This window comes from Pinus tabuliformis, chromosome J (assembly GCF_031772625.1).
Source record: "Pinus tabuliformis cultivar Carrire ecotype Pingquan chromosome J, CPIR1, whole genome shotgun sequence".
Taxonomy (NCBI): domain Eukaryota; kingdom Viridiplantae; phylum Streptophyta; class Pinopsida; order Pinales; family Pinaceae; genus Pinus; species Pinus tabuliformis.
In genome coordinates this window covers 650,145,691-650,172,493 of record NC_142295.1, presented here as the reverse complement: position 1 = coordinate 650,172,493, position 26,803 = coordinate 650,145,691, and the positions used below count along the sequence as shown (strand labels likewise).

General features: G+C 39.4%; 1 protein-coding gene across 3 annotated transcripts in view; it reads right to left on the bottom strand.

Annotated features, from left to right (window-relative positions):
- The window catches only part of LOC149228591 (uncharacterized), a 510,588-nt gene that overhangs the window by 281,215 nt on the left and 202,570 nt on the right, over positions 1–26,803 (bottom strand). For all 3 annotated transcript variants that reach the window (XM_089378284.1, XM_089378285.1, XM_089378286.1), the window contains one exon: positions 8,514–8,669. In XM_089378284.1, the coding sequence (XP_089234410.1) occupies positions 8,514–8,669 (156 nt within the window). The remainder of the gene's footprint in view (positions 1–8,513; positions 8,670–26,803) is intronic.

Here is a 26,803-nt window from a genome sequence, read left to right as displayed (position 1 = left end):
AACTCTCCTACCTTGGGACGAGATGTGGGCAGCTCTTCGCCAGGAAGAGATCAGACAGCAGTCAAAGACAGGTAGCAGTAGCTTAGGGATCAAAGTTCAGCAGGAGGAGGAGGATGTGGCCCTAGCATCTGAGGGAAAGCAATAGAAGCGGAAGAAGAAAGAACTCTCCAAGATCAAGTGCTTCCACTGTGGGGAGATGGGTCATTATGCAACCTAGTGCCCAAGGAAGAAGAGTAAGGGGGAGTCTTCCGAGATTAAGGCAGTGCCAGCACGGGCAGAGAAGGAAGTTTTGACAAACGATGATTGCACCATGAGTGCACACACGCTACTTGAGCGGAAGTGGGGAGACATCGAGTTGTAGTCAGGCGGACTACAAGCGATGAGGGGTAGGATCCTTGAGGTACCCAGCCTCTTGGATTAGACCTTGCTACGGGAGCCCCGACGAGGAGTAGCAGGACTGGCTGAGTGGGTAGAGACGGATGCGGATAGAGCGGAAGAGGGAGTTATCGTACAGATGTAACAGTGGCAGTGGCAGAACCATGGGCAGCAGTGCAGAGGATGTTGGGCAGGAAGGCCTAGCATCAGCACAGGTACTGATGCCGGATGATAAGAGTAATACTCAGCGAGGAGTATTGCTAGAGCACAATCCTCGCTAAGAAGGAGTGTTGATTTGGGGTAGCATCAGATGTGCTCTAGCCACGAAATTTGGTGGAGAGGTTGGGGCACATGAGATCTCCAATACCCAGAAAGGGTTTGGGAAAATTCTAAACAGATCAGGAGATATTAAAATAATTAATATTTTTAATGGAGTCCCTAAGTCTAAACTTAAGGAAAATAAAATATTAATGTGTATTAATATGAATCTGTGTTAGAATGGTCCAAAAGACATGGATCAAGCCAGATCTAATCTTAGTCGTTGATTAGGGACTTAATCTCGGTCGTTGAGATGTCAACAAGAAAAGTATAGGAGGAGGCTTGAGGGTCACTTGGAGAGTACAGCAGATGATCAGTCATTGTATTCTCTAGAGCGGGGTTTGCTAAGAGATATAGAATCAGTGATCGGGAAAGCAACTGAGGGGCATTGAGTACAGAGAAACAGAGAAGGTAGAGATTGTGTCGGGAGAGCAGCGCAACAGCCAAGGAGGGTGACGCAGAGCCAGCAAGGGCTCACGCAGGGCCACGCAGAGGCAGCCAAGTGTTGCGCAGAGCATTAGAGGGCCCAGCGCAGCTGATGCAGAGGCTCCCAGAGCTGACGCAGGGCCTCCTAGGGTTGACGCAGGGCCAGCATGAGACAGAGAGGGGCTGACGCAGTCCAGTTTGGGCAGACGCTGGGGCTCCAGAGCAGTTTTGTGCTGAGGAACTGTCGGAAGGGTTTTTCCGAGATTTCAGCCAGTAGATTTCTCTCAAACTGTGAGGTATAGCTGCTAAGGAAATTCTTTGTTGGGTAGGCCAGTTGCGGCACCCAGATTGTACTCTGAAATTGCTTAATAAGAAAACCCTCAAATAGCTGCACTGGTTTTCCCGCATTGGGTTTTTCCAAGGACATTGGTCCAAAACTAATTATGTCATGTGGTGTGTTTGTTCTTGTTTCTTTTAGTTGTTGATCTATAATTTGTTGAGCATGCACTGGTGTTTATTTTCAGTATTTACTTTGTAAATATCTTGTTCAAGGAAAAATAAGAAGTAGGTAGGAAAAAAACAGAAAAAAGTGCATGAAGGATTTCTAAACTAAGTAAACTTAGAAACTTCAACATCTGTGTGCCATGGTTGCAACACGTACGGCTCCTCCTTGTCACCTTCTTGCCACCTGCAAATCAACCTAGAGACAACTAGACAGCGGTGGAATCTAACCTAGAGACAACTAGACAGCAGTGGACTCTAACCTAGAGACAGCAAGACCTACGTGAGAACTAGACCTATGTGAAAGACATCAAACCAACTCCTATGACAGCGTGAAGCTTATGGCAGCAAAGCTAAATAAAAATAAACGAGTTAGCAACAAGAAGCTACACAGTGTCAATATGTAGGGAAAATGGATAAAAGACTAATAAACTGCATCTGTGACCCACCATAAGACTAACCAATCACGTTGTTCATATAAAAAGCACCGTTACTCCGTCGTTTGACACAGTTGTGCAATTCTGTAGCAAGATAGGTGTTCAAAGAGACAAATCTGCTATGTAAGTGTCAGGGACTTTCGTAGCAAACCATTGGTTTCCCTAACTGGAGTTGCAACGAATTTTTGCAAAACTATCAAAATGCCAATCATGAACAAATAAGCCCGACACACATGGAAATTTGGATTTTAACCTTTATGATTGACCATATTTTAACTCATATTGAGCCTACATAATGACAAGATGACCAAATGACACTTTGAACATGAACTTTTATTTTGAGAAATTTTTAAAAACCTAGCTAATTTGACCAATTGACTCAAAAACTATTTCTAAGTGTTATCATGGATAATAGGATCCATTATCCTTGTGTGTTTCCACACTTTTGGGTTGCATCAAAGACACTACAAATCTAGTATTTCTACTTCCTCTAGTTATTTTGCAGATTTTTAAGTGTAGGACAGCAACATGTTTGTTCAAAACATGTTAAAATCAAGTGACAATCAAGGAATAATCATCTCACTCAGCATATGTACCCCTCCCTCACTCTTTAGCATGAAAGGTAACCATGTACTGTGTATTTTGAGTGAGTTTTGCATGCTTTTGTATTTTCTGCAGCTATCATGCATATATTAGACATAACATTTTGTTTCAACTAACTCCTAACATTCATCATACTTGGTCCTTATAGTCAATGATCTATTAAGCTTGTTGGTGAAGTCTGTGTAAATTGCGATACCCCCCTGGCATTGTAGGAGTCGGCCTAAAGTGAGAGGAGATTATACTAAGGTAACAATGACAGTAAGTGTATCTCACGTGTGTTTACCACTTAGCGCCTTGACTGAACCTTACCGAGGCTACTAATCTAAGTGGTAACAAAACTCTTTACAATTTAATTATAAAAGTTTGAATTGAACGAACCCTTTGTTGAAAAAAGTGAAACTAGGTTCGATCTTCATAAGTATGAAATGTACTCTTGTAAATAATAAAGTAAAAAAGAAATTATTATTATTGGAGCATGGGTTTCATGCTCAAGTTCTTTCATTTTATAGGTCAGGCACCCATTGAGTGCTTCTAGGGTTTGTCCTAGGTCTTAGGCTTAAGAGTCATTGTCATATATCGAAGACCCAATAGGCACATTGTATCTTGTAAACAAAAAATTAGTTTTGTCTTTAAAGTGTCGAAATACCTCCAAGATCAAGTCAGCCTAAGGAGTTGTCAAGTCGGCCTACATGAAGAGCCACATCCACCCTTAGAAGAGCCTATATATAGAGAGGAACTCGTCCTCCATTAGACACACTCACTCATCTCATTCTCTATGCAAAGAAGAGGAAGAAAAAAGTCGAAGAAGAGGGTACAAAGAAGAGAAAGACAAAGAAGTCGAAGTGCTTGGGCTAGATCTATCTCTCTTGTGAAGTCGAAGTTAGGGTTTCTATGTTGGGTCTATCTCTAGTTCGATCTTGAAGGAAAGAAAGAAGGAAAGGCAAACAAAGGTCACTTAGGGCACCTCACTAGCCCTAAGTCTCAAGGGAAGGCAAGCGAAGAAGAAGAGAGGGCTATTTAAGGGAGGAGCAGTAATTGTCATGAGACAAAATTTCGGATCTATAATAGGAGGTTGAAGTCACTACAGTAGGAGGCCGAGTTGATCTTGATCTTGAAGGGTATTTATCTGAGTCACTGAGTCATAGTATTTGTCAATTGAAGAATCTATAGGAAGAGAAGGGATTTACAAGTTTTCCCCTCAAGAGGAGGGGTTTTGGCCCTGGCTTGCAGCCTATATACTATGTCACTATTCTTATTGTTTTGGTAGTTGTTTGATGTATCGCACACTGTAATAATAAGGAACAAAGCTAATAAGTAAAAAGGTAACACAAACAATTATCAAGTTAAGAGAATTAACATACTTACTGCCCTATTGAATTCTCAACATGGTATCAGAGCTAAGGTTTGCTAAGGGCATCATGAAGATCTCCTCTACAGTGAAGAAGTTCATCAAGAAGATTGCAAGCCATCTCAAGAAAGGTATTAAGGGAGCATGGAATTTATTATTCTGGGACTTGGAGATCTTATGTGCCTTAGAATCTCCACCAACTTTCATTGCTAGAGCACACCCGATGCTACCACCTTAGCAAGGAATGTGCTCTAGTAATGCTCCATCACTGAATCATCACACTGATCCTTCGCACCGGTACCTGTGCTTATGCTTAGCTTGCTGCCACACATCATCTGCACTGTTGTTTCCTATATTGCTTCCCATGACATTCCCACTGCAACTTCTACATCTGTATTGTAGCTCCCTCTCAACATGTTTCCCATGTTGCCCCTAGCACTGCCACTATTAACTGTTGCATTGCAACCCAGTTACCGAGAAGTAAGTAATTGTCTTCTCCCAAATACTGACATCCCGGTCAGTCTAGAAGCCTCATGATGTTGAAGTTGCCTCTGCTACTATCCTATGCTCCCTCTGTTGCCACTGCACTGTTGCATACACCTATGTGCCTCTCGCATTGCTGCAACCTCCACTGCGCTGCCTCAGATTTCCGCACCGAAGCACTGCCTTGTTGCTCCACAACACTTTGCTCCACCTGACCTTTGTCATCCTGCTATTGTCGTTAAGGGCTCCCGTAGCCGGATATGATCCAAGAGTTTGGGCACCTCAAGGATCCTGCCCCTAGTATGTAGTCACCCTGACTACAACTCGATGTCTCCCCACCTCTTCTCTAAAGGTGCATGAGCACTCATAGCACAGTCGTCATCAGTCTCTACCTCTTTCTCTGCCTTAGCTGGAGCTGCCTTAAAATCGAAAGCGTCTCCCTTGTTTTTCTTCCTGGGGCACTGGGATGCATAATGTCCCAGCTCCCCACAATGGAAGCATTTCACCTTGGAGATATCCTTTTTCTTCCTCTTCCCCTGTTGTCCCGCAGATGCCAGAGCTGCATCCTCCTCCTCTTTCTTGATTCGACCTCCCTTGCCACTACTCCCCGCCTTGGTCATTCGTCTGATCTCTTCTTGGCGAAGAGCTGCCACATCTCCTCCCAACCGAGAAGAGTAACCCTACCCAAAATACTTTGGACAAATGTCTCCCACTCAGAGACTACATTCAAGGTAGTCCTAACCATAAATTCTGGATCCGATGTAAACCCCACGGAAGTAAGCTGGTCGCGAATCTCCTGCAACCTATGAAGGAATGATCTATCTACTCTCCCTTCTGCATCTGATACGACTGCAGCTGATTTTCCAATAGCATCTTCCGCTGCACGAAAGTGCCCTGACACAAGGTCTTCAAAGTGTCCCACATCTCCTTTGTTGTGTTCTTTTCAGCAATATATGGTACGACATGATCTTTGACCTCGTCAAGGATCATGCACTTCGCCCTTGCCATTGCATCCTCATAATTCTCATTTTCAACTGGGTCGCCCAAGATAACCATGGTTCTCAAGGTAAAGTCCTTAATGCGAAGTCAATCCAGGACTGCTAGGATCCCGACCTAGATGACAATGTTGGAAGCCCCATCCAACCTTTCCTGATCCCTCAATCCGTCCACTGCCATTTTAGCTCCTCTTTTGGACTCCCTCTAAGTTTCGACTTCCCTCCTAGAAATCTCCCTCTAAGTCTTGATTTCCCTCCTATAAATCCTCTGGCCAACTGTCGAACCACTCCTCTCCAATCCTCCTTGCAATTGCAACTCGGATCTGGATTTCTTAGCTAGAAATTCGTCAAGATAGTGACTCCCTCTACCTTGGTTCCGTCCCTTTAGGTACTGTTCAGCACTGACAGAAACAGCACCCCACCAACTTCTCAATCATAATTTGCCCACGGCTCCCCAAGCCCCAGAAATTGAAGAAACTGAGCCTTTCAGGCTCCACACAATCTTGACAACGGCAGAATCTTCTCCTCTTGGCCACAGCGTCGATCTTTCCCGACTGAGAAAGATGATCGGGCACTACATAAGTTTGATTTGCCGCTCTAACCCTTCTTCTGGCTCGAAATGATGACGCGGGCTCTCTGTGTCACTTCTTCTCTGTTGCTCCTGCTCTGGAACAGCGTTGTCTCTTGGGACAACTGCTACTGCTGCAAATAATTCAGATTTCTGTTGGTGCCTTCAGTTCTCTTGTGATCTGCAATCCTCTGATACCATGTTGAAATTTCTAAGTCTGACACGTCAGAAATCCCTACTGCATTATCTGGCTTATTTTCTCCTACTTGTTATTTTCATTAACAAGTTATTTATAGATATATTATACTAAAAATAAACACAAATGCAGCCTTAACACATATACAGATCAGAAAATGAAATAACTGAGACAAACACACAAGGGACACCGATATTTTTGGACAATCGTGCCCGAAAAAACCCAATGCGGGAAAATCGTTGCAGCAGATATGAGGGTTTTATTAGTATGTAGTTTCTGAATACATTTAGGGTGCCAGAAATGGCTCACCCAACAGAGAATGCCCTCGGCAGTAGTACCTCTCCTCAGAGACAAATATTCCGGCTGATCAATCACCGGATGAATGATCCCATAGCAACAATGGCAGCACCTTAGATGGACAGCGAAAGTTACTCCAAGGCTTCTTTGTTGCTCTGTGTCACTCTACAAGGACTACGTCACCCTTCCCGGCTCACCAACACCCAATCTTCCCCACGAAAATATCTTGGTGTTGCCTCTTGGCCCTACGTCATCTCTGCTAGCCTCTGCACAGCTATTGAAGCCTCTGCGTCAGCCCCTTGGCTCTCTGCATCACCCACGCTAGCCTCTTCAGCCTTTGCATAGATCGCAACTGCCTCTACGTCAGCCTTCCCAGTTCTGTGTTTTCTCTCTGGCACTATCTTTGCCTCTCTGCTATGTATTCTCAGCCTTGTGTCAAACTACCCCTCGCTGCAACAGATCACTAGTTCAATTCTCTCAGCAAACCTCACTCCAGAAAATCGAACTAACTAATCAATTATGGTGCATCTCCAACTGACCCTCTAGCCTCCTCTTATATTTTTCCTGTTGAGTCTTCAACGGCTGAAATTAACTCTCTAATCAACAACTAAGATTATATTTGGCTTGATCCATGTCATTTAGAACATTCTCACCCATTTTCATATTAATACTCATTAATATTTTAATTTTCCTAAGTTTAGACTTAGGCACCCCATTAAAAATATTAATTATTTTAATATCTCTCCAATCGAGTAGAATTTCCCCAAACCATTTCTAGGTCTTGGAGATCTTATGTGCTTTAGCCTCTCCACCAATTTTCATGGCTAGAGCACATCCGATGCTACCACAAATCAACAATTATAACACAATAATATCACAAAAAGAGATTTGATTCATAGATCCATACACTTATAAATTGATTTATCTTATTTGGATCTAACTGATTTATGCTTTGGTTTATCGATGCTAAAATTTACTTGTATGAAGCATCACATCTAAACATTTTATGAAGAGTTGAATCCTTTCATGATATATTCATCGTCATTAAGCTTTTCTCTCTAAGGTTCTCAATGATAAATCTCCTAGACTTAGTTTCATTTCATTATTCACATCTGGGGATACCCCCCTTGGCCTTAACAGATTCAACGAAAAGTGTGAGGAGAATTTTACTGAGGTCACAATGGTACTTCTCCTAGACTCACCTCAAACGTGCATCCTTGTAGTAGGGATTTTTCCACTTAGATGTGAGTTGAAAAGGTAACATGCACTACTTAACCACTTTATTTTTTAATGACAATTAAGTCACTTAACATAACGTGAGTTTACTACGTGTTTGGACTCTATTATTTGAGTATTATATATCTCTCAGCATAACAGGAAGGTGACCACTTGAAAGTATTCAATATATATATATATATATATATATATATATATATATACTCTACTGACAAACTCTTAATTCTCCACGTAAGGGGGAGGTGACCACTTTAAATTATTCATCATATAATTTATATGCTAACCACCATATATTCCAACTACTCCAACTCCATCATAATTGAAATGAATCAACCACTTCAAAATGCTGACCAATCATCTTGTACAATCCTGCAAATGCTGACCTGTCTTCCCCTTTTTTTGGGCATTCTAAACACTAGTAATAGCCACAGGGATTCACCTCAATAGAACCCAAAAGCGTCATGTTAAAGGCAGATCAGAACAAGGGGACCAAGACTGACAAAATGTTTGTATCTGTGTAGATATAAAGATACATGGATGGATGGATGGATATAAATATTTATATAAGTTAACGTGAAACAAAGCATCCAACCAAATATGACTGTTTGTGGAAAGTTAAAACTTAATATATTCATCAAATGAAAATTGCAACTATAGATAAACAAATTAAAGAAAAAAAAAAACATCTTGCAGAAAATAAACAGCATAGCCAATGGTATAGTCCACTTGCCTTAAAATCACTGTTCACTAGTATCTCTTGTAGCTTCGATACAAGTTCATATGATATTATGTTGAAAACACCATCTAACTGAATAGTCTGTTTACTAGATGTCTGCACAATATTGAAGTTCCCAATGTTTGACCCTGCCCACTGTGACATGACCACCTGCACATCAATTTACCCTGTGAGATCAGGAGAATATATGACCAAATGCAGAGAAAATGCTAAAGGACACGCAGCTCAAGAAAGAACAGTTCACATATTGCATAGTCACATGTAAGCATTAAAACTTAATATGAATGGGAATACAGGCAAACTCAATTTGTTTGATGAAGAAGATCCACCTTACTTTGGCTCTATTATGTGATGAACAATCACTAACCATACCATGATGAAGAGGCCTAAATCATTGTCAATAGTAAATACTAAATACAATATAAGGGTCATTTAACCTTGCAACATTTAGAGAAACGCCACTGTCTACTTGAAAGTTGAAACGAAAACTACTCCAGGAATCAACCTTCATTTTTTCACATCGAACATATAGCTCAAAACATGTTACATATATAATCAGATGTTAAATGTCTGATGAAAAATCAAAAGACAATGTAGAGCATGTACACTGATTACAAGAATCAAGATAAAGCATACAGAATAGACTAGGCAAGCAGACATCAACCAAGAAGCCCTCTTAAAATGAATTTTCCGAAGGCAGCTTCAGTGTGATGTTCAAGAATGTTAGTGAATACATCCTATGATTTGGCATTAACAGTTTTTAGATACATTCAGTGTGTTATCTCTCATTTTGCATGAGGCCTACACTAGCTAGCTTTTCACTACTCTTCTGATTTTCATCACAAAGGCACCTGATAATCTAAATTTCACATTTGTTAGAGGTGGATGCCACATCATGGCAAATACCTCCCTTGATGGAACAGCCTGCCTCCTTTGGGCATGTTTGACATTGTATTGTCATCCTCATTTGACTGGCTTCATGATTGTGTAGAGTGCTCAGCATCCTCCCCTTGCCATCACTTTATTCCACATTCATTTGTGTTGATTAGACATATGGTCTAAGAGTGATCGGAGCCTTGGGTGCAAGAATGGATTAACTTTCATGGATGCTTTCCACATGTAGATGGATGGCTTATAATGTAAGGAAAGGTTTTATGTAGAGCACTCCCTTTCCTTGTCTCACATTCGGAGGAATATGCTGAATTGCTATTATTTCATACAACCTTTGATCAGGTCATTCCACTTCTTGATGAGTTGCTTGAACTTTTTGGTGACTTGGAATGTGATTAGTGATTTGTTTGACTCATCCTTCTTTGGATCTAGTACTTCGCACATATATTGAGGAAGCATGACTGAAACAATCCACCTTATGAGGCCACTATCACACCTTCTCATGCATTATTGGTTCACACATGGCACTTTTAAGTTTGGACTCTGGAGAACTACCTCGTTGGAAACACTGAGAAGGAAGAGTGGAATCAGTATTTCTCTTCAATTAGTATACTTTTAATTTTCAAAGCATTACATTCATTAAATTATCATCACATCACATGAACAACAAACAACACCATTCAACAATGCACAAACATCAAGACAATAGGCAATGGATTTTAGGTGGAAACCCTTATCGGACAAAAACCATTGAATGCTTTTCAATATTTGTCTTAAATAATTTACATCGATTAGGAAGTTCCAACTTCTAAGATTTTCAGCTCCAACTGAAGGAGGCTCCAAACTCCTAGTTTACAGGCTCCAACCTGAAAGGCGTTCCAACACCCTGGTTTACCAACTCCAACCGGAAGGACACTCCAATGTCCTAGCTTTATCAATGCCCACTGAAAGGACACTCCAACGCCCTATGCATGCTCCAACCTGGCCTAGTACCAACTTGCCTCCCTGAAGTGTTCTCAGGCTCCAACCAGAAGGAGACTCGACTCTCCTACCTTGCACCACTCTTCCACTAAAGTAAACAAAGTTCCTTCCTCAAATTAATTACTCCGGAAGACTTGGAATATAAAGATATCCATTAGGATACAAATATTATATATTAAATGTATGAATGTGAATGATACAATGAGAGTGAGGGACCTGTATATATAGTCGGGTAAGTACCCTTTCACGAATAGGCATGTCTGTAGAGACATGCCTCTTTGTTTAACTAATTATTAACTAACAAATCATTATTACAATTATTTACATTTATATTTATATTATTTATATATATTTTTTCGTAACATTGCTTTTCTCCTCAAAAAAGCTTTGTCCTCAAAGCTTGTTGATGCAAAAGGCTTGATCTCTTTTTCGGTTTCGAATGTCTTTTCGTCTCAGCACTATCATCTTCGTTGATACAAGTTGATATGATCTTCTAAGTGACAAACAAAATTGTCGCACTGAGAAGGGATCAGACCATCCTAGATTAATCATCTGTGGAGTATTCCGATCACTGAAAATTTGTAACAAATCGTCATCATAGGACTAGATTGAGGTTACATCAATATTCTTTGGAACATCAGTTTGTTGTTTCTATTCTGAATGGTCCCGATACGTAGCATGGTTGAGTTGGCTACTCTCATGATTCGGATGTTGATAGGGAGTTTTGTTTGTTTGACTTTCCCTTATTAAGTGTATGGAAATTTTTTTATTTACTTCAGGTGACGATGTTGTTGAATTGGTTACAGAACCTTCACTTGGGATGTTTATCATCTAAACTACAACATCTAAGTGTGTATTTTCTTCAATTGACTTGTCTTCTTCTTGAGTTGTCATATTCACTGGATCGATGTTTTTTTTTCTTCAACTTGAATTTCTACATTTGAAGATTTCGACGCTTCCTTTTCAACAAGTTGTTGCCCCTTGTTTTCCAACAACTTCTTATCCTTCTTAAGCTTCTTAATTTGCGTTAGTAATTTTTCACTATGGTCTCTAAGTCGAGAAACTTCCTCATTCTTGTCAGCAGTGATTTTGTCAACTTCCTTTTGCATATTTTGTATCGCTTTTTTACTTTCTTGAAGAATTACTTTTGAGATTTCTTGTATGTCTTTTGGCGTCACTGAATTTGGCTTCAAAGTAACATTTTGTAGCATTATTTTTTCTTTTTGTGGGAAAATGTCAAAAAAAAAAATTGTATTTAGAATAAAGGACCCTAGAGTTTCCATCCAGGGTGAGCCCAAAACAATGTCACCTAGATCACTCCATAGTGATTGAACAGAAAATTGTGATATAAAAGTATAATCGCCAATGTTTAATTGTAATTTGGTTACGTCATATTGGTTTCTACCCAAGTAGTCTAAACTCTCAATTATAGTTGACTCCGGAATCAGCAATTGGATAGCAAGGTTATAATTTATATAATTTTTCCCTTCAGTGGGAGAGATAGAAATAATAACATTTTTGCCTGCAAGAATCCCTTTAATTCTGAATAGCACTGGAGCAGCGCAACGTGAGGTTCCAAAAAATCGTCCTTCCTTTATTTTCGAACTAGATGCCATTTTGCTTGTCAAAATGAACTTCGTCAATGATACTTCGATTGGGACTTTTGAGTTGAATTCAAAAATTTTTACTCTTTTATACTTTTCGCCCTTTTTCCAAAGTATTCTCTTTTTAATAATTACTTATATATATTTATTTATATCTATATATATATATATATATATATATATATATATATAAGAGTAATGAATCCTTAATAATTTTATTTTTTTTGTAATTTGTACTTTTAACATACACTTCTTATAATTTTGTTAAATGGAACTTTCGATATATACACCTCTTATAATTTTAATTTTGTTTTATTTATTTATATATATATATATATATATATATATATATATAACTAGGGTAGTCAACTATTTTTTTTATACCAACTCAAGCGAATTGTTATACCATGAAGCGTTGCGACTTTTTTTCTTTTTACTTTTTTTGGAGACAGGTTGTACGGATTAGAGTGTGGTTGGAGATGGATTGTTGTATGGAGAGGTGAACGATATATTTTTTAGTTGGATTAGACAGCTGCAACCGCAACGACGGCTAGCAAGTATGGATGAGGAGCGAATCAGTTAGATTGCAACTCGATTGGTGGCTGTAGTGAGGTAGAACGGGTGAATCAATGGATTGTTTGGTGGAAGTGTCGAACGAGGAGGGTGGTGTAGGGGCGTGCTATGTCAATGTTGTGGGAGGACTGCAAACAACATGTATGTATGATTTACAGGCGACGGCGTGGTAAAAGGTGGAGGTGACAAGAGAATCTAGTCGCGTCTTTTGTAGTTCGTCGACCAACAGCTGGGGCGGTGCTTTGGCAGGCATCAGGTTGCAGTAAGGGTTATAGCGACAACAATGGCAGTGGGCTTCGTGCTCAATGGCGACAACAACTTCGAGTATTTCCCAGACAAATTATTCGATTTTTTCTTTTTATTAATATATGATCTTTTTAAAATTTATTTATTTTTAGTATGTACCTTTTTATATTTAAATTTTTTCATTTTTTTAGCACTTTTTTAATATATATATTTTTTTTAATTTCTCTTTTTTTCTATATAATTTTTTTTAATAATCCCTTATTTTATAATATATTTTTTTATATGATTTTTTTTAAATCCTTTTTCTGTATTTTGATATTTTTTTAGTTTATTTACTTATATTTTTTTTGTCTCTTTTCTTATAATTGTTTTTCCTTCTTTTTTCGAATGGCCAAAGGGCAACTGGCGAATTGGAGACCCTCCAAAAGCTTGTAGCGAAATGCTTCAATGGCAACAAAGTTGACGAATTTCGATGGCCAAGGACCTGAATCTATGAACGAGCTTTGTGAAGCGGTGAAGTGACTAAAGGGTCGAACTGCTTTGATACCTAATGAAGCGAACAAAGTTCCTTCTTCAAATTAATTACTCCAGAAGACTTGGAATATAAACATATCCATGATGATACAAATATTATATATTAAATGTATGAATATGAATGATACAATGAGAGTGAACGCCCTGTATATATAGCTAGGTAAGTACCCTTTCACGAACAAGCATGTCTATAGAGATTCGTCCTAAACCCCCTACGAATCCCGAATCCAGCGAATCCGACACGATTCGGTCCAGATTCGTGTCCAAATCATATGACACATCGTGTCCGTTTCTGACACGTCGTGTCCGAGGTCGTGTCACGATTTCCAAAAGCGTGTCGCGATTTTGGGACATGTGTCCTGTTTCCAGGACTCGCTAAGCTCAGTGCGGGAAAGAAAAGGGCATGTTTGCTCATTAATATTTTCATTTGGCAAGTGATTTGTGCTGTTGGCAAATGATTTGTGCTGTTGCAGCAAGGAGTAGAGCATTTTGGCAGCTTCATGATCAAGTCTAGGCCCTAGTATTGATATGCTATTCATGGTAATGTTAAATTCTTAAAGTAAAAGTGACATTCTCCTTAATCTTCATTTTCATCCCTTTACTTAAATTTTTAACATTACCATGAAATGAATCACGATGTTTGAGAGTGGTTCCGACCTCATTGGATTTCATATGGAGAAAGTAGAATTTTAGATTTCATTTGAAATCCAGCAGACTTATCAGTTTTTCAGGATTTTAGGATTGGGGGATTGCAATGTTTCCATTGAATTTTTTCATGTATTAGGGCATGGAACTCGTATTTAATCAAGAGCACCAAACCAAGAGCTTCTAAATATGTCGCTCCCACTCCCGCTCCCCGCTTTCGCTCCCGCTCCCAAGTAACACTGTTCCTGATGATATGGGTCTGGACACCACTGTTGAGTTGGTATTGGCCAACATGGATCTCAATGATCCAATGCTAGAGCCTGTTAGATTTGATGACTTGGAGGGGTCAACCTCCATACCAGCAAGATGCAGAGGCGACTATGGATACAGAGGAGGAGGAGGATGCAAAGGAGAGCAGTGGGGACCATGATGACGGGGACAGTGATGTTGATTGATGCCTTGAGGCTTGTATACCTGTAGTTGTTTTATATTTTCTATTTCTATTTTCCATTGGCATTGCACCAACACTACCTATGTAACACATTTTGATTTGATGACTTAATGAGAAAACCACAATTGTCAGTGTGTTTATCTTACTATCTTGTAGTTGTAAGTTGTCTTTCAGTTATGAATTATGAATCATGATTTAAATTTTTAATAGATTTATCATTTATGTGACCAGTGCCACTGACATTTATTTCAATTTTGTATGTACTATGCATGCTAATAGCTATAGATGAAGATCTATGTTTGAAATCAATAAATTTGTATCATTAATTAAAATTTGTGTAAGAAATATGATAATATCTAATTTTTAATATATATCTATATATATATATAATAAAACAATATATAACGTGTCATGTTCCGAGGGGTCAGCGTGTCTGAATCCTACGTGTCCCGAATCCCCGTGTCAGGTGACTTAGCAAATCATTATTACAATTATTTATATTTATATTATTTATATATATTCATTCGTAATAGCCACCCTAATCAGCCGGAGGATCACGTTTCATATATTTTCACACTGGATCCACTTGTGCTCAATAACAATACAAAACAAACTGCAATACTTTTTGCTCAATCACTACTCTTTATCATCAACATGTCATCAACCATCTGCCTATATAGTCCTAGTTCAAGCAACACTAAAAACCCTAGCATTCATCAATTGTCCACACATGTCAATAACCCTGCTCAATGTGCCTATATCAAACTCATGGCAGTAACATGCTACAAATAGCAAACCCTAACACAATCAAATATGTTGTTGCACCAATCCCTAGCTGGACACCCTCAACAACTCTGTCTTGTCAACAATATCAAGCTTAACTCATTAAACTTGCATCAATGTGAAACTTCTCTGCAGTACACTTTCAACAGCAATTCTGCTTCAATAGGTACATCAATAACAAACTAGTTCACTACTCAGCATTCTTCAGCAATAATATCTGTTCAACCGCTGCTTAACATGCATCTATGTTGACAACCCTAGCAGCAGCAATGTATTATCCCTGCATAGTCAACTCTGCAAAACCTTATCTCAGACGCTCTGCTCAATGACAAATCCTCAGCATTTGGCTACAACTCTGCTCTCTTGCTCAAGCAATATCAACCTATCGTAGAGGTACTGCAAACCCAAGCTCAAAAGTCTGCCAAATACATCCGCCTAGAAGTATCAATACTTTCCAATCACAAACCCTAGGTCATCAACATTTTTAATCATATCAACATAAATGTCCTCAGACCAGCAAAACTCTGTAAAAGTGACAACTTAGATCAAACAATGCCATTTCAAAGTTCCAAAATCAGAATGACTGTCATATCGCTGCATAATAAGATCTGCCAAGCAGAGCCGTAATCATAGGCATCAATAATATAGAGATCTCAGTTTACCATTGACACTTTGCTCAATTCTAGAACTGAACTTTGCTATGATGACAACCCCTGTGCATTTACTAGCTCTCAATTCACTATCAAACCATACAAAAATACCTCAAGCATAGAATATTCAGTTTCCGCAAGATTAGAGAAGGATAAACAACGGCAACACATATATCAAATTCATAAGTGAACTTTGCTCAAATAAATAAGCCTTTGCCCTGCATACTGATTCGTGCATTCATTTAAACCCTGCATTCAACCTCTGCCAGTGTGAGACAAATAATGAATTTTTCTGCAAAACAGTATTTCCAAAACCTTTGACAATCTCACTCTGTCACAACTCTCAGCGAAAAAATTGTAGCGGTATATAGTGCGGATAAATGAAAACCCTCCAGCGATTAACTACCACGGTTTCTTGCTCAAAACCTATTCTATGTGCAGTAATTATGTTTGATTTCATCAACACAAATTCTGGACAATACAAACTCAGAAAAATGAGTTACCAGACTTGCACGAGATGCCTCACAATTCAAGCAATTCAATTCTGGAAATTTTGTTCAACGAATCCTAGCTCAGTTCTATATGTAATTGATCACTAAAATGAATCATCACGCTGGTGTCAATAAGACATAGAACAACGTACAATGACACGCACAAGCCAAGACTCCTTCAGACTTGCACTATATTTCTAACAACGTGCAAGACCATATATACATGTGGATATGAACTATGACAAATGTTCAAAAGCCAAATGTATATATATATATATATATAGAAATTAATCGTTGATGACCAATTGTAGAATTCAGAACGCACGCACAGCTTGCCAGTACTTCAACGGACAGGTATATACAAAAATTTGCAGCATCCACTGCACTTTTCATTACTTAGACTGCAAATGATTCATACGCACCCACAAAATAGATAACACGCAATCGATTATATTTCACTGCCAAAGTGCCAAAACTATACGATCATTCTTACGTTGAGTCAAAACAAGAGAAGTGGGCCTTTGTTGCAGTAATCAAATCATGAGAATGCAACTGCACTTGATTTATCGAACCAAAACTTGATTTTTAATGACTGATCCTAAACATATGTTGTGTCCATAGCAACAGATAATTTTGCTTATGCAATCTCATTATTTCCACTATCCATAACACAACAAACAAAACTATGCTCAGATCAAAAATTTATATAGCCTCTGAAATTGTCCTAAATATGGCTAAATTACAGACAGTACCAAATTTTAAAGAAGTGGTGCCCAAACAAAATTATCCTGAGGAGTACTACTTAACCATAGGTCTGAAACATCAGAGAGATTCAATCAAAACTGATTTTGTTCTGCAAAAAGATCTCCAAGAGAAACCCTTAAGCCAAGAGCCATAACCCAAAGAAATAAGCCAGAAACCTCCCAAAACTTTGACCTCCAAAATACTAAATGTTGCTCCACAGGCCAAGTAATATCAGAGAGAGAAAAATGTGAAATACTTGATTGAACTTTGATGGAGATCGATCATATAGTGAAGGTTAGGGCCTTTAGAAAGCCAACTTAGGAGGGAAACTTGAATTCAAAAAATTGAAATTGGAGCCAAAAACCTTACTACGAATTTTGGACCACTAAAAAATTTGAATTTGACTTTCTTAATTAAATTTTCTCCTTCATAAAATTATCTTCCTTTTCTTAATGAAGTGCGCCACAGTCTAGCCAATATAATGTTGCCACATCATCACCCTTTTGGGGTTTTTGACCACAAGGAGGGGGCAAAATATTTGATTAGGCATATTTCCCAAACCGTGAGGAATCTCATGGCGTGCTATATACCGTTGGAATCGGCATGACGAGGAGAATCATATGACGATGATCCTGACTCCAAAAACCTTGATCTGCTTGGTCATCATTGTCTTCAAAATAGGGGCTTTTAGGGTTTTCCTTCTTCTTTGTCACTTGGAGATTTCAATCAATGCAATCCAAAGAAGTATTAAGAGAATTCAAAAACTGACGTTGGCATCAATGACAACACCATTCAACAATCTCCCCCTTTGTCATTGATGGAAACACATATACTTCCCCTATGATCACTACTCCCCTGGACCTGTATTCTCTCCCCTTTGACATCAATCGCAAGGGTGATTCCCCCTATCAAGATACCTACTTCTCTTTTCCTATAACATGCCTTTGCTCTTCTTGCAATTACTGCTCCCCTTGACTACATATTTCTGAACTTCTTTTCCTTATTTATCTCCCCCTAACTAATTATCTTCCTACAATAAACTGCCTATCTCCTCTATCTTCCTTCAATATATTTTTTTTCTTTAACTGCTACTCTCCCTCTGGTATGTTATGCTTCTCATGGCTTGCCACCATAAAATCTACCTACCAAATAACGAGTCCTTCAATCTTGAAAGTTGACTTTTGTCAATTCATACACTGACTAGTCTACCCACCATGCTAATCACTCCTTTGTTGACTTCACATTTTCCATCTATCAACCTATCAAAAGGATAGATCTACTATATAGACTCCCCCTCTTCAATATTAACAGGTGTATGAACAAGCTCTTCGGTCGAATCATCCTGAACCTTATCATCTTCCATTGTAGATTCATCACGACCCTTCGACAATACAAAACCTGAAAGCATGATTCTAGAGACATTCTCATTCAATTGGTCTTCTTGCTTTTGTTTTCTTCTCCAAACTTTCTTGTACCTAATATTAGGGTTGTCCATAAAAGATTCCATATTGTACCTGCAATCACGAGTTATATGCCCATAGTAACATAGCAACATAAATGTCCTCAAACTAGCAAGAGTCTATAACAATGACAACTTGGGTCAAACAATGCCACTTCAAAGTTTCAAGATCACAATGACTGTCATATCTCAACATAACAAGATTTGCAAACCAGCGGCTTAACCATAGGCATCAGTAATATAGAGATATCAATTTACCATTAACACTTTGCTCAGTTCTGGAATTGAACTTTGCTATGATGACAACCCCTATGCATTTACTAGCTCTCAATTCACTGTCCAACCATACATAAATATTGTTGAAGAATGTAACTAGGTTCGGTCTTGATATTTGACTCATTATCAAATGTATTTATCGAAGAATGAAAAAGAAAAATTTATTATTATTACAATGACTTATTAAAGCATGGATTTCATGCTTGGGTCATCATTTTATAGGTCAAAGTCCCCATTGAGGACTTCTAGGTTTTATATTGGGTCATTAGAGTCATTGTCCATTTAATGAGACCCTTCTTGGGCTTTTGAATCATGTAAAAAGAATTATTATTAAGTCAAATATGTAATTTGTCACCTCCACACCAAGTCGACCCTTGCCTAATGAAGTCGGCCTACAAGAGGACAATTCAACCCACAAAAGAAGCTATATATACAAGTCCAGTTCGATCTATTTGCTCACCAAGTCAACAAGTTCAATACTCAAGAATGAAGTGCAAAAAAGTGTGAAGTTCAAGGAAGAGAAGGAACGATTGCAGAAGAAGAAGAAGTCGAATTTTTTGGGCTATCTCTCTCTCCTTTTTATGCGAAGTTACTCGGCTATTTGTTGGGTCGAAGTTCTGCTGCTGGGTGTGAAAATTTGGAATCCCCGAATCAGTACTACAGCAATTGATTATATTTCTCCTACTGAATCAAGTTATTTACAATATTATACGGTAAACATCGAAATAAATACAACTGCAACCTTCACAACTTAAATAATATGCGGAAACAGCAACTGAGCAAGAAAGAAATAGCACGCACAAGTGACACCATTACTTTTGGACAAATGTTCCTGGAAAAACCCAATGTGGGAAAACCAGTGCAGCAGCTGAGGGTTTGCATTATTATGTAGTAATTTCTAAGTACAATTCTTTGAATGCCCAAACTGGAAATCCTATACAGAGATTTAACTAGACAAAAGATAGTGATATGATCTCACCCTGTCACTGGGAAATCCAGCACTGATCTGCGTTGGAAATGAGCCTTTGCGTTGTCTTTATGCACTCTCTACGCAGTACTGTGTCACACCCACGCAGTTACTGCGTCACTGCTGTTAGGATTGCGTTGCACCTCCTCTTGAACCTCTGTTCGCTGGAATCTTCAACCCTCTGGCCTCTCGGTCTCACACCCTGGCTCTGGCACTAGATCCCGACTGTTCTCCAGCAGAAATACGGACTCCGTCTGAAGCTTTGCACTGTCACAGCATAGCTCTGCGCTACCTCTCTGAACTACTCTCTGCCCTTTTTGCCTTGCACTCTCCAGATCAGGAAAACTTCCTCCGAAAAATTATCCCTGCCCCTCACCGCAAGAAATCTCCTCGATCACCTTCTCCAACAACTATTGCGCTACTCTCTTGAGAAAATCGAACTCTGATCTCTCACCCGAGGTGTTTTCCAAATGCCCATCAAGCCTCTTCTTATAATCCTCTCCTTGATCAATCAATGGCTCAGATCATTTTGACTTGATCCTCGTCTTCTTCTAGAAGTTCCACCCCCAGTTTAATTTATACCCTTTAATTATTTTAATTTCTTAAGTTTAGACTTCGGCATCCATTTAAAATAATTAATTATTTTAATAAAATTGTCTCTGGGTGGAATTTCCCAAAACGATTTCTGGGTATTCTGGAATACATGAGCCCTAGCCTCCCTACAAATTTTGAGACTTAGGGCACATCCGATGCTACCAAAAATCAACACTAGAAAGGTCGAAGTTATGGATTTGCTGGGGTCAAAGTTCTGTTGTAGGGAAGGTCGAAATTCTAGAATTGCTTGGTCGAAGTGTTGCTACTGCAGGGTCGCAGATCTAGATCAAAGTTGCTACAAGGAAGGGCTGACTCGGCAGCTGGACGAGTTTGTGTCTAGGTTGAAGAGTCTTGGATTATCTCATCTTAACTACTAAAGGAAGAAGTTTGACTAGGGTTTCCCCTAGATAGGGGTTTTGCCCTAGCTGAGTGCCTACATCTTGTGTCTCTTGTTCTTGTGCTCTTCATACACACATAATTTGGTAATTGCTTGTTGAAAGATAATATAATAAAGAAGAAAAAGAAGCCAACATAATTCACAAGTAATTATCAAGAAAGAGAAATCAAACCCTAATTCTACTAGCACTGATTTCTCAACATGGTTTCAGAGCTAAGGTCAAAAAAGATTCGAGATCACTTTGTTGGCTTGAAAGAAAAGGTTACTCCCTCTATAATAAGATACTTGAAAATGGGATTTAATAATGCAGGACGTTGGATCAAAAGAATCATCTACAACTTATTCAACAAGTCAAAAGCAAAGGATTCTTGGTTGCACTCACAGTTTCACTCAATGATGACAATGCATGGATTAGTGATAGTGGAGCATCAAGGCATATGACAGGAGATAGCAAACAACTTCACACTCTATCAAAGGAACAATCTTCTCATGTAGTGGAATTGGGAGACAACAAAATTTATGTTGTTAAAGGCACGAGATCAACTTCTTTGAAGTTGGACAATGGAGCAAAGCTACATCTCAACCATATACTTTATGTTCTAGGTTTGAAAAAGAATTTACTTTCAATTTCTTGCTTAGAAGATAAAGGTGATGAATTGCTTTTATAGATGGAAAAGTTTTGGCTTGGGGAGTAGATTTAAGCATCGATAAAGCTAGGGCTATTGGAGTACGTGAAGGAAGTCTATATACAGTCATAATTGTTAGTTTTTGGTAGCATCGAAAGTTCTCTAGCCTTGAAAATTCGTGGAGAGGTTAAGCCACATGAGCTATAAAGAACCCAGAAACCATTCGGTGAAATTTCACTCGGATTGTATTATATTAAAATAATTAATATTTTTAATCGAGTTCCTAAGTCTAAACTTAGGGAAATTATAATATTAATGGGTATTAATCAAAATATGGGTGAGAATGATCTAGAAGGTGGATCAAGTCATGTTTTAATCTTAGCCGTTGATTAGAGACTTAATCTCCGTTGTTGAAGACTCAACGGGAAAAGTATAAAATGGAGGGTTGGGGTTAAATACACAAAGAGATTGAGGAAATCGATTTTCTGAGGTGAGAAGTTCTCAGGAGGAAAATCGATTGGGGAGATCTTGCAGCTGAGGAGCAGAGAGAATACGGGAGAAGGAATTTCCGGAAAATACAGAACAGAGAGAAGGAGAGAGCTTGCAGAGAGGCAGGGCAGTAGTCGCAAGAGTTGACGTTGGGCTAGTCTGGGCCCGCGCAATCCTGACACAGAGCCAGAAGGGTCAGCGCAGAGCAGAAAAGTTGTCTGTCACGCAGAATCCAGAACTATCGGAACTGCTGGAACTGTCAAGAAAGCTGACGCAGAGCGCAAAGAAGGTGACGTAGGGCTAACGCAAAACCAGCGCAGAAATAGTCGGGGTTATCCAGTCTTGTGTCGGATCAGCCGTAATTCTGTCGGGTGAAGTGAGGTAAAACTCACTCAGATTTTCTGCCAGTATTTTCTCTGTAAAGGATTGCTAGATGAGCATCCTAGATTGTATTCAGATATTTACTGCCAATAATAAGAATCCTCAGATTTGTTGCACCGGTTTTTTCACATTGGGTTTTTACAGGGACAATTGTCCAAAAACAAGTGTATCAATGTGATTGTTCATATGCTAATGTTTCTTTTACCGTTTAATTTTCAGTTCTAGTTTGTGAAGTCTACAACAGAATCTATTTTGGTATTTACTGAAGTATTGGTAAATAACTTATCATAAATAAGTAGGAGAAATAAATCAATTATTATAGCAAATTTTCACATGGTATCAAAGCAAGGTTCAGGCAAGATGGAAGCAAAGAAAAGGGGCATGGAGAACAGTAGGGATCAGAATATTTCCGAATTAGCTTCCAGGCTGGAAGAGGAGTTTGCTTCCCTATCAAGTTCTACATCAGCCAAGGACTGGTACATTGATAGTAGGGCTTCAGCTCATATGTCTGAAGAACGAGAATATTTCTCGAGCTATCAGGAGGAACAGATGAACTTACAAATCACAATGGGTAATAGGACGAAGTGCACCCCAGTAGGAAAAGGAACCGTTATATTCCAGACAGCAGCAGGAGATAGTCTTAAGGCCACGAATGTACTGCATGTGCCAGGTATGGAAATGAATTTGATTTCTATCTCTCAGTTACAAGATAAGGGATATGATATATACTTCGTTGGTAATAGAGCATATGTCAAGCATCCAAGGTGGAAAAATAGGGCCCAAATTGGAGCTTGAAGCAACAGATTATACAAGTTGCAATTCGAGTCTCCTATGGCACTGATAAGTAGTAATGTCGATGGAGAAAAAGAATTAAATGAGTTGTGGCATAGGAGGATGGGACACTTACATCATGGGGCATTACGGATGCTCAAGGAAACTGTTACGGAAGTTCCAGTGTTTACTACCAAGCATGATGATACATGCAAAGGTTGCGTGCTAGGTAAGTACGCCAAAGCAGCATATTCTAGAAGCAACAATAGAGCTAAGAGTGTATTGGGGTTAATACACTAGGAAATTTGCAGTTCGATGTCTACAAGGGCCATCAATGGCGCTGAGTACTTTGTTACCTTCATAGATGTCCATTCCAAGAAAACTTGGATCTAATTTTTGAGAACCAAGGATGAGGTCTTTGATCGGTTTAAAGGGTTATAGTGGAAAACCTGACAGGAAGGAAGATCAAGAAATTGCGCTCAGACAATGGTAGAGAATACACAGATAAGAACTTCACTGATTTATGTGCAAGAGAACGAATCCGTAGAGAATGGACAACACCCTATAATCCAAAATGGAGTCCCAAAAAGAAAGAACAGAACTATTGTTGGAGCAGCAAAGGCGATGTTATATGATCAGAATCTACCCAAGTTTTTACGGGCAGAAGCATGCAGCACGGCTGTACACATTCATAACAAAACTCCTCACAAGGCTTTAGGAAAGAAGACACCAGAGGGAGTTTTCACGGGAAAGAAGCCAGAAGTAAGCCACCTCATGATATTCGGAAGTGTAGCTTATTGCCATATTCCAGAAGAGAAGCAAAGCAAGTTAGAGTAGACTGCCGAAGTTGGGTATCTAGTAGGTTACAGCGAGACTTCAAACGCGTATTAGATCTACATTCCTAGCAGCAGAAAATTGTAGTAAGGCGGGAGGCGAAGTTCATCGAAGATAGAGCCTTCAAGAAAGCTCGTGAGTTGCCATTTGAAGAATAGGATGAGGATGCTCCTATAGTTCAGCAACAAGGATCAAATCTGGCAGGAAGACAAGCATTTGATTCAAGCACGGTAACTAGTACTAGCATCTCCTCAAGAGAAGAGGAGCCCGGACTGTCACAGCAGGTACAAGAAGAGGAACATATGGAACCTCCCACCACCAGTGGCAGAACTAACCGAGAAGTATGACAGACTCTAAGGGATGCAAAGGAATTCGTTGGAGCTCTTAGAGCCTTAAAAAGACAGCGTAGACAACCTGACAGGTATCAAGCATTGGTAGCTCAGGTCAAAGAACCCTCTAGTTTTCAAGAAGTTGTACAACACCAGGTATGGGTGGATGCCATGGTAGAAGAGTACAGTTCTCTCATGACAAATGATGTCTAGGAAATTCTACCAAGACCAGAGAACAGATCAGTTGTAGCCTGTAGGTTCGAGATGGATCTACAAGATCAAGTATGTTACAGATGGCAACGTAGATAAGTACAAGGCTAGGTTTGTCACAAAAGGATATGCGCAAAAGAAAGGAATAGACTATGAGGAAACCTTTGCCCCAGTAGCTCGATAAAACTCTATCAGATCCATTATATCCCTTGCAGCACAGATGGGATTGAAGATTCACCAAATGGATGTCAAGACAGCGTTCTTGAATGGGGTGATAGAAGAAGAGGTGCATATCGAACAGCCAGAAGGTTTTGAAACACATGAAAAGAGAACTCATGTGTGCAGGTTGAAGAAAGCCTTGTACTGGCTAAAACAAGCACCCAAGTCCCAGAGCTTAGTATGATCGAATTGGCAGCTACTTACAAAAGTTGGGATTCATCAAGAGTAATTTCAATCCCAATCTTTATTATCTATAGGTAAAAGGTGAACCATTGATCCTGGCATTGTATGTGGATGATCTATTCTTGACAGGATCATCATAGAGGATTGTAAGAAGAACCTAGAAACTGAGTTTAATATGAAGGATTTGGGGCTAATGCACTATTTTTTGGGATTGGAAGTTTGGCAGCAGGATGGTGAGATCTTCCTTGGCAAAGGAAGATATGCATCAGAAATTCCTAAAAGATTCAGAATGCAGGATTATCGACCTATGGCTACACGCCTATATTATCAATTGGAAGAAAATAGATGATTCAGAAGACAAGGAAGTGGATCCCACCTTATACAGACAACTCATTGGATCACTTATGTATCCGATCAACACCAGGCCAAACTTGTGTTATGTTGCCAACACCCTTAGTTAGTTCATGGTAGAACCAAAAAGGGCGCACCAGGCAGCAACATAGCACATTCTCAGGTATATGCATGGAACAGTAAATTTTGGATTAAGGTACACCAAGGGCAATGATATTGAATTGAGTGGATTCACTGATGTAGATTGGGCAGGAAGTTCAGTAGACAAGAAAAGTACCATTGGGTATTGCTTCGGTATTGGATCTGGGATGACCTCCTAGTGTAGTAAGAAGCAAAAGTTTGTAGCTCTGAGCTCTGCTGAAGCTGAGTACTTAGTGTATGGCAGCTAGCAAAGCAATATGTGAAGCTATATGGCTCAAGAAACTGCTTGTAAATCTACTCAGGAGAAGGATGGAAGCGGCAACGATCTTTTGTGATAATCAAAGTTGTATCAAGCTCTCTAAAAATCTAGTATTTCATGATCGCTCCAAACACATCGATATTTGGTGTCACTTTATCAGAAACTATGTTTAGCATGGAAAGGTACAGTTGGAGTACACTCCCACACGAAATCACGTGGCAAGCATACTCACCAAGGCTCTAGGAAGAGCCAAGTTTCTTCAATTTCGGCAACAGATGGGTATGTTGGAAAATCCCTTTCAATAGCACAATAAAGTGCTTGAGAGGGAGTTGTAGTACAGATGCAGCAGTGGCAGTGGCAGTGTCATGGGCAGCAATACAGTAGCAGCAGTAGCATAGTGTTTGTGGCAGCAACAGTGCAGAAAGGAGATGCTTCAGAAACAGGGCAACATGAAGGTGGACATTCTTGCTAGAGCACTTTCCTCGCTAAGAGGGAGTGTTAGTTTTTGGTAGCATCAGAAGTGCTCTAGCCTTGAAAATTGGTGGAGAGGCTAAGGCACATGAGTTCTAAAGAACCCAAAAACCATTTGATGAAATTCCACCCGATTGTATTTTATTAAAATAATTAATATTTATAATGGATTTCCTGAGTCTAAACTTAGGGAAATTAAAATATTAATGGGTATTAATCAAAATATGGGCGAGAATGATCTAGAACATTGATCATGTCATGTTTTAATCTTAGTAGTTGATTGGAGACTTAATCTCGGTCGTTGAACACTCAACAAGAAAAGTATAAAATGGATGCCTGGGGTTCATTTGAAAACACACAAAGAGATTGAGGAAATTGATTTTATGAGGTGAGAAGTTCTCAAGAGGAAAATCAATTGGGGAGATCTTGCGGCCAAGCGGCAAAGAGAATCCTGGAGAAGTACTTTCCGGAAAATACAGAGCAAAGAGGTTGAGAGAGCTTGCAGATAGGTAGCGGAATAGCCAGGAGAGCTGACGTTGGGCCAGTCTGGGCCCACGCAGTCCTAACGCAGAGCCAGAAGGGCCAACACAGAGTATAAAAGTTGCCTATCACGGAGAATCCATAACTGTCGAACTACAAGAACTGTCGGGAACTGTCGAAACTGCCAGGAATTGTCGGAACTATCGGGAAAGCTGACGCAGAGGGCAGAGAAGGTGACGCAGAGCCAATGCAGA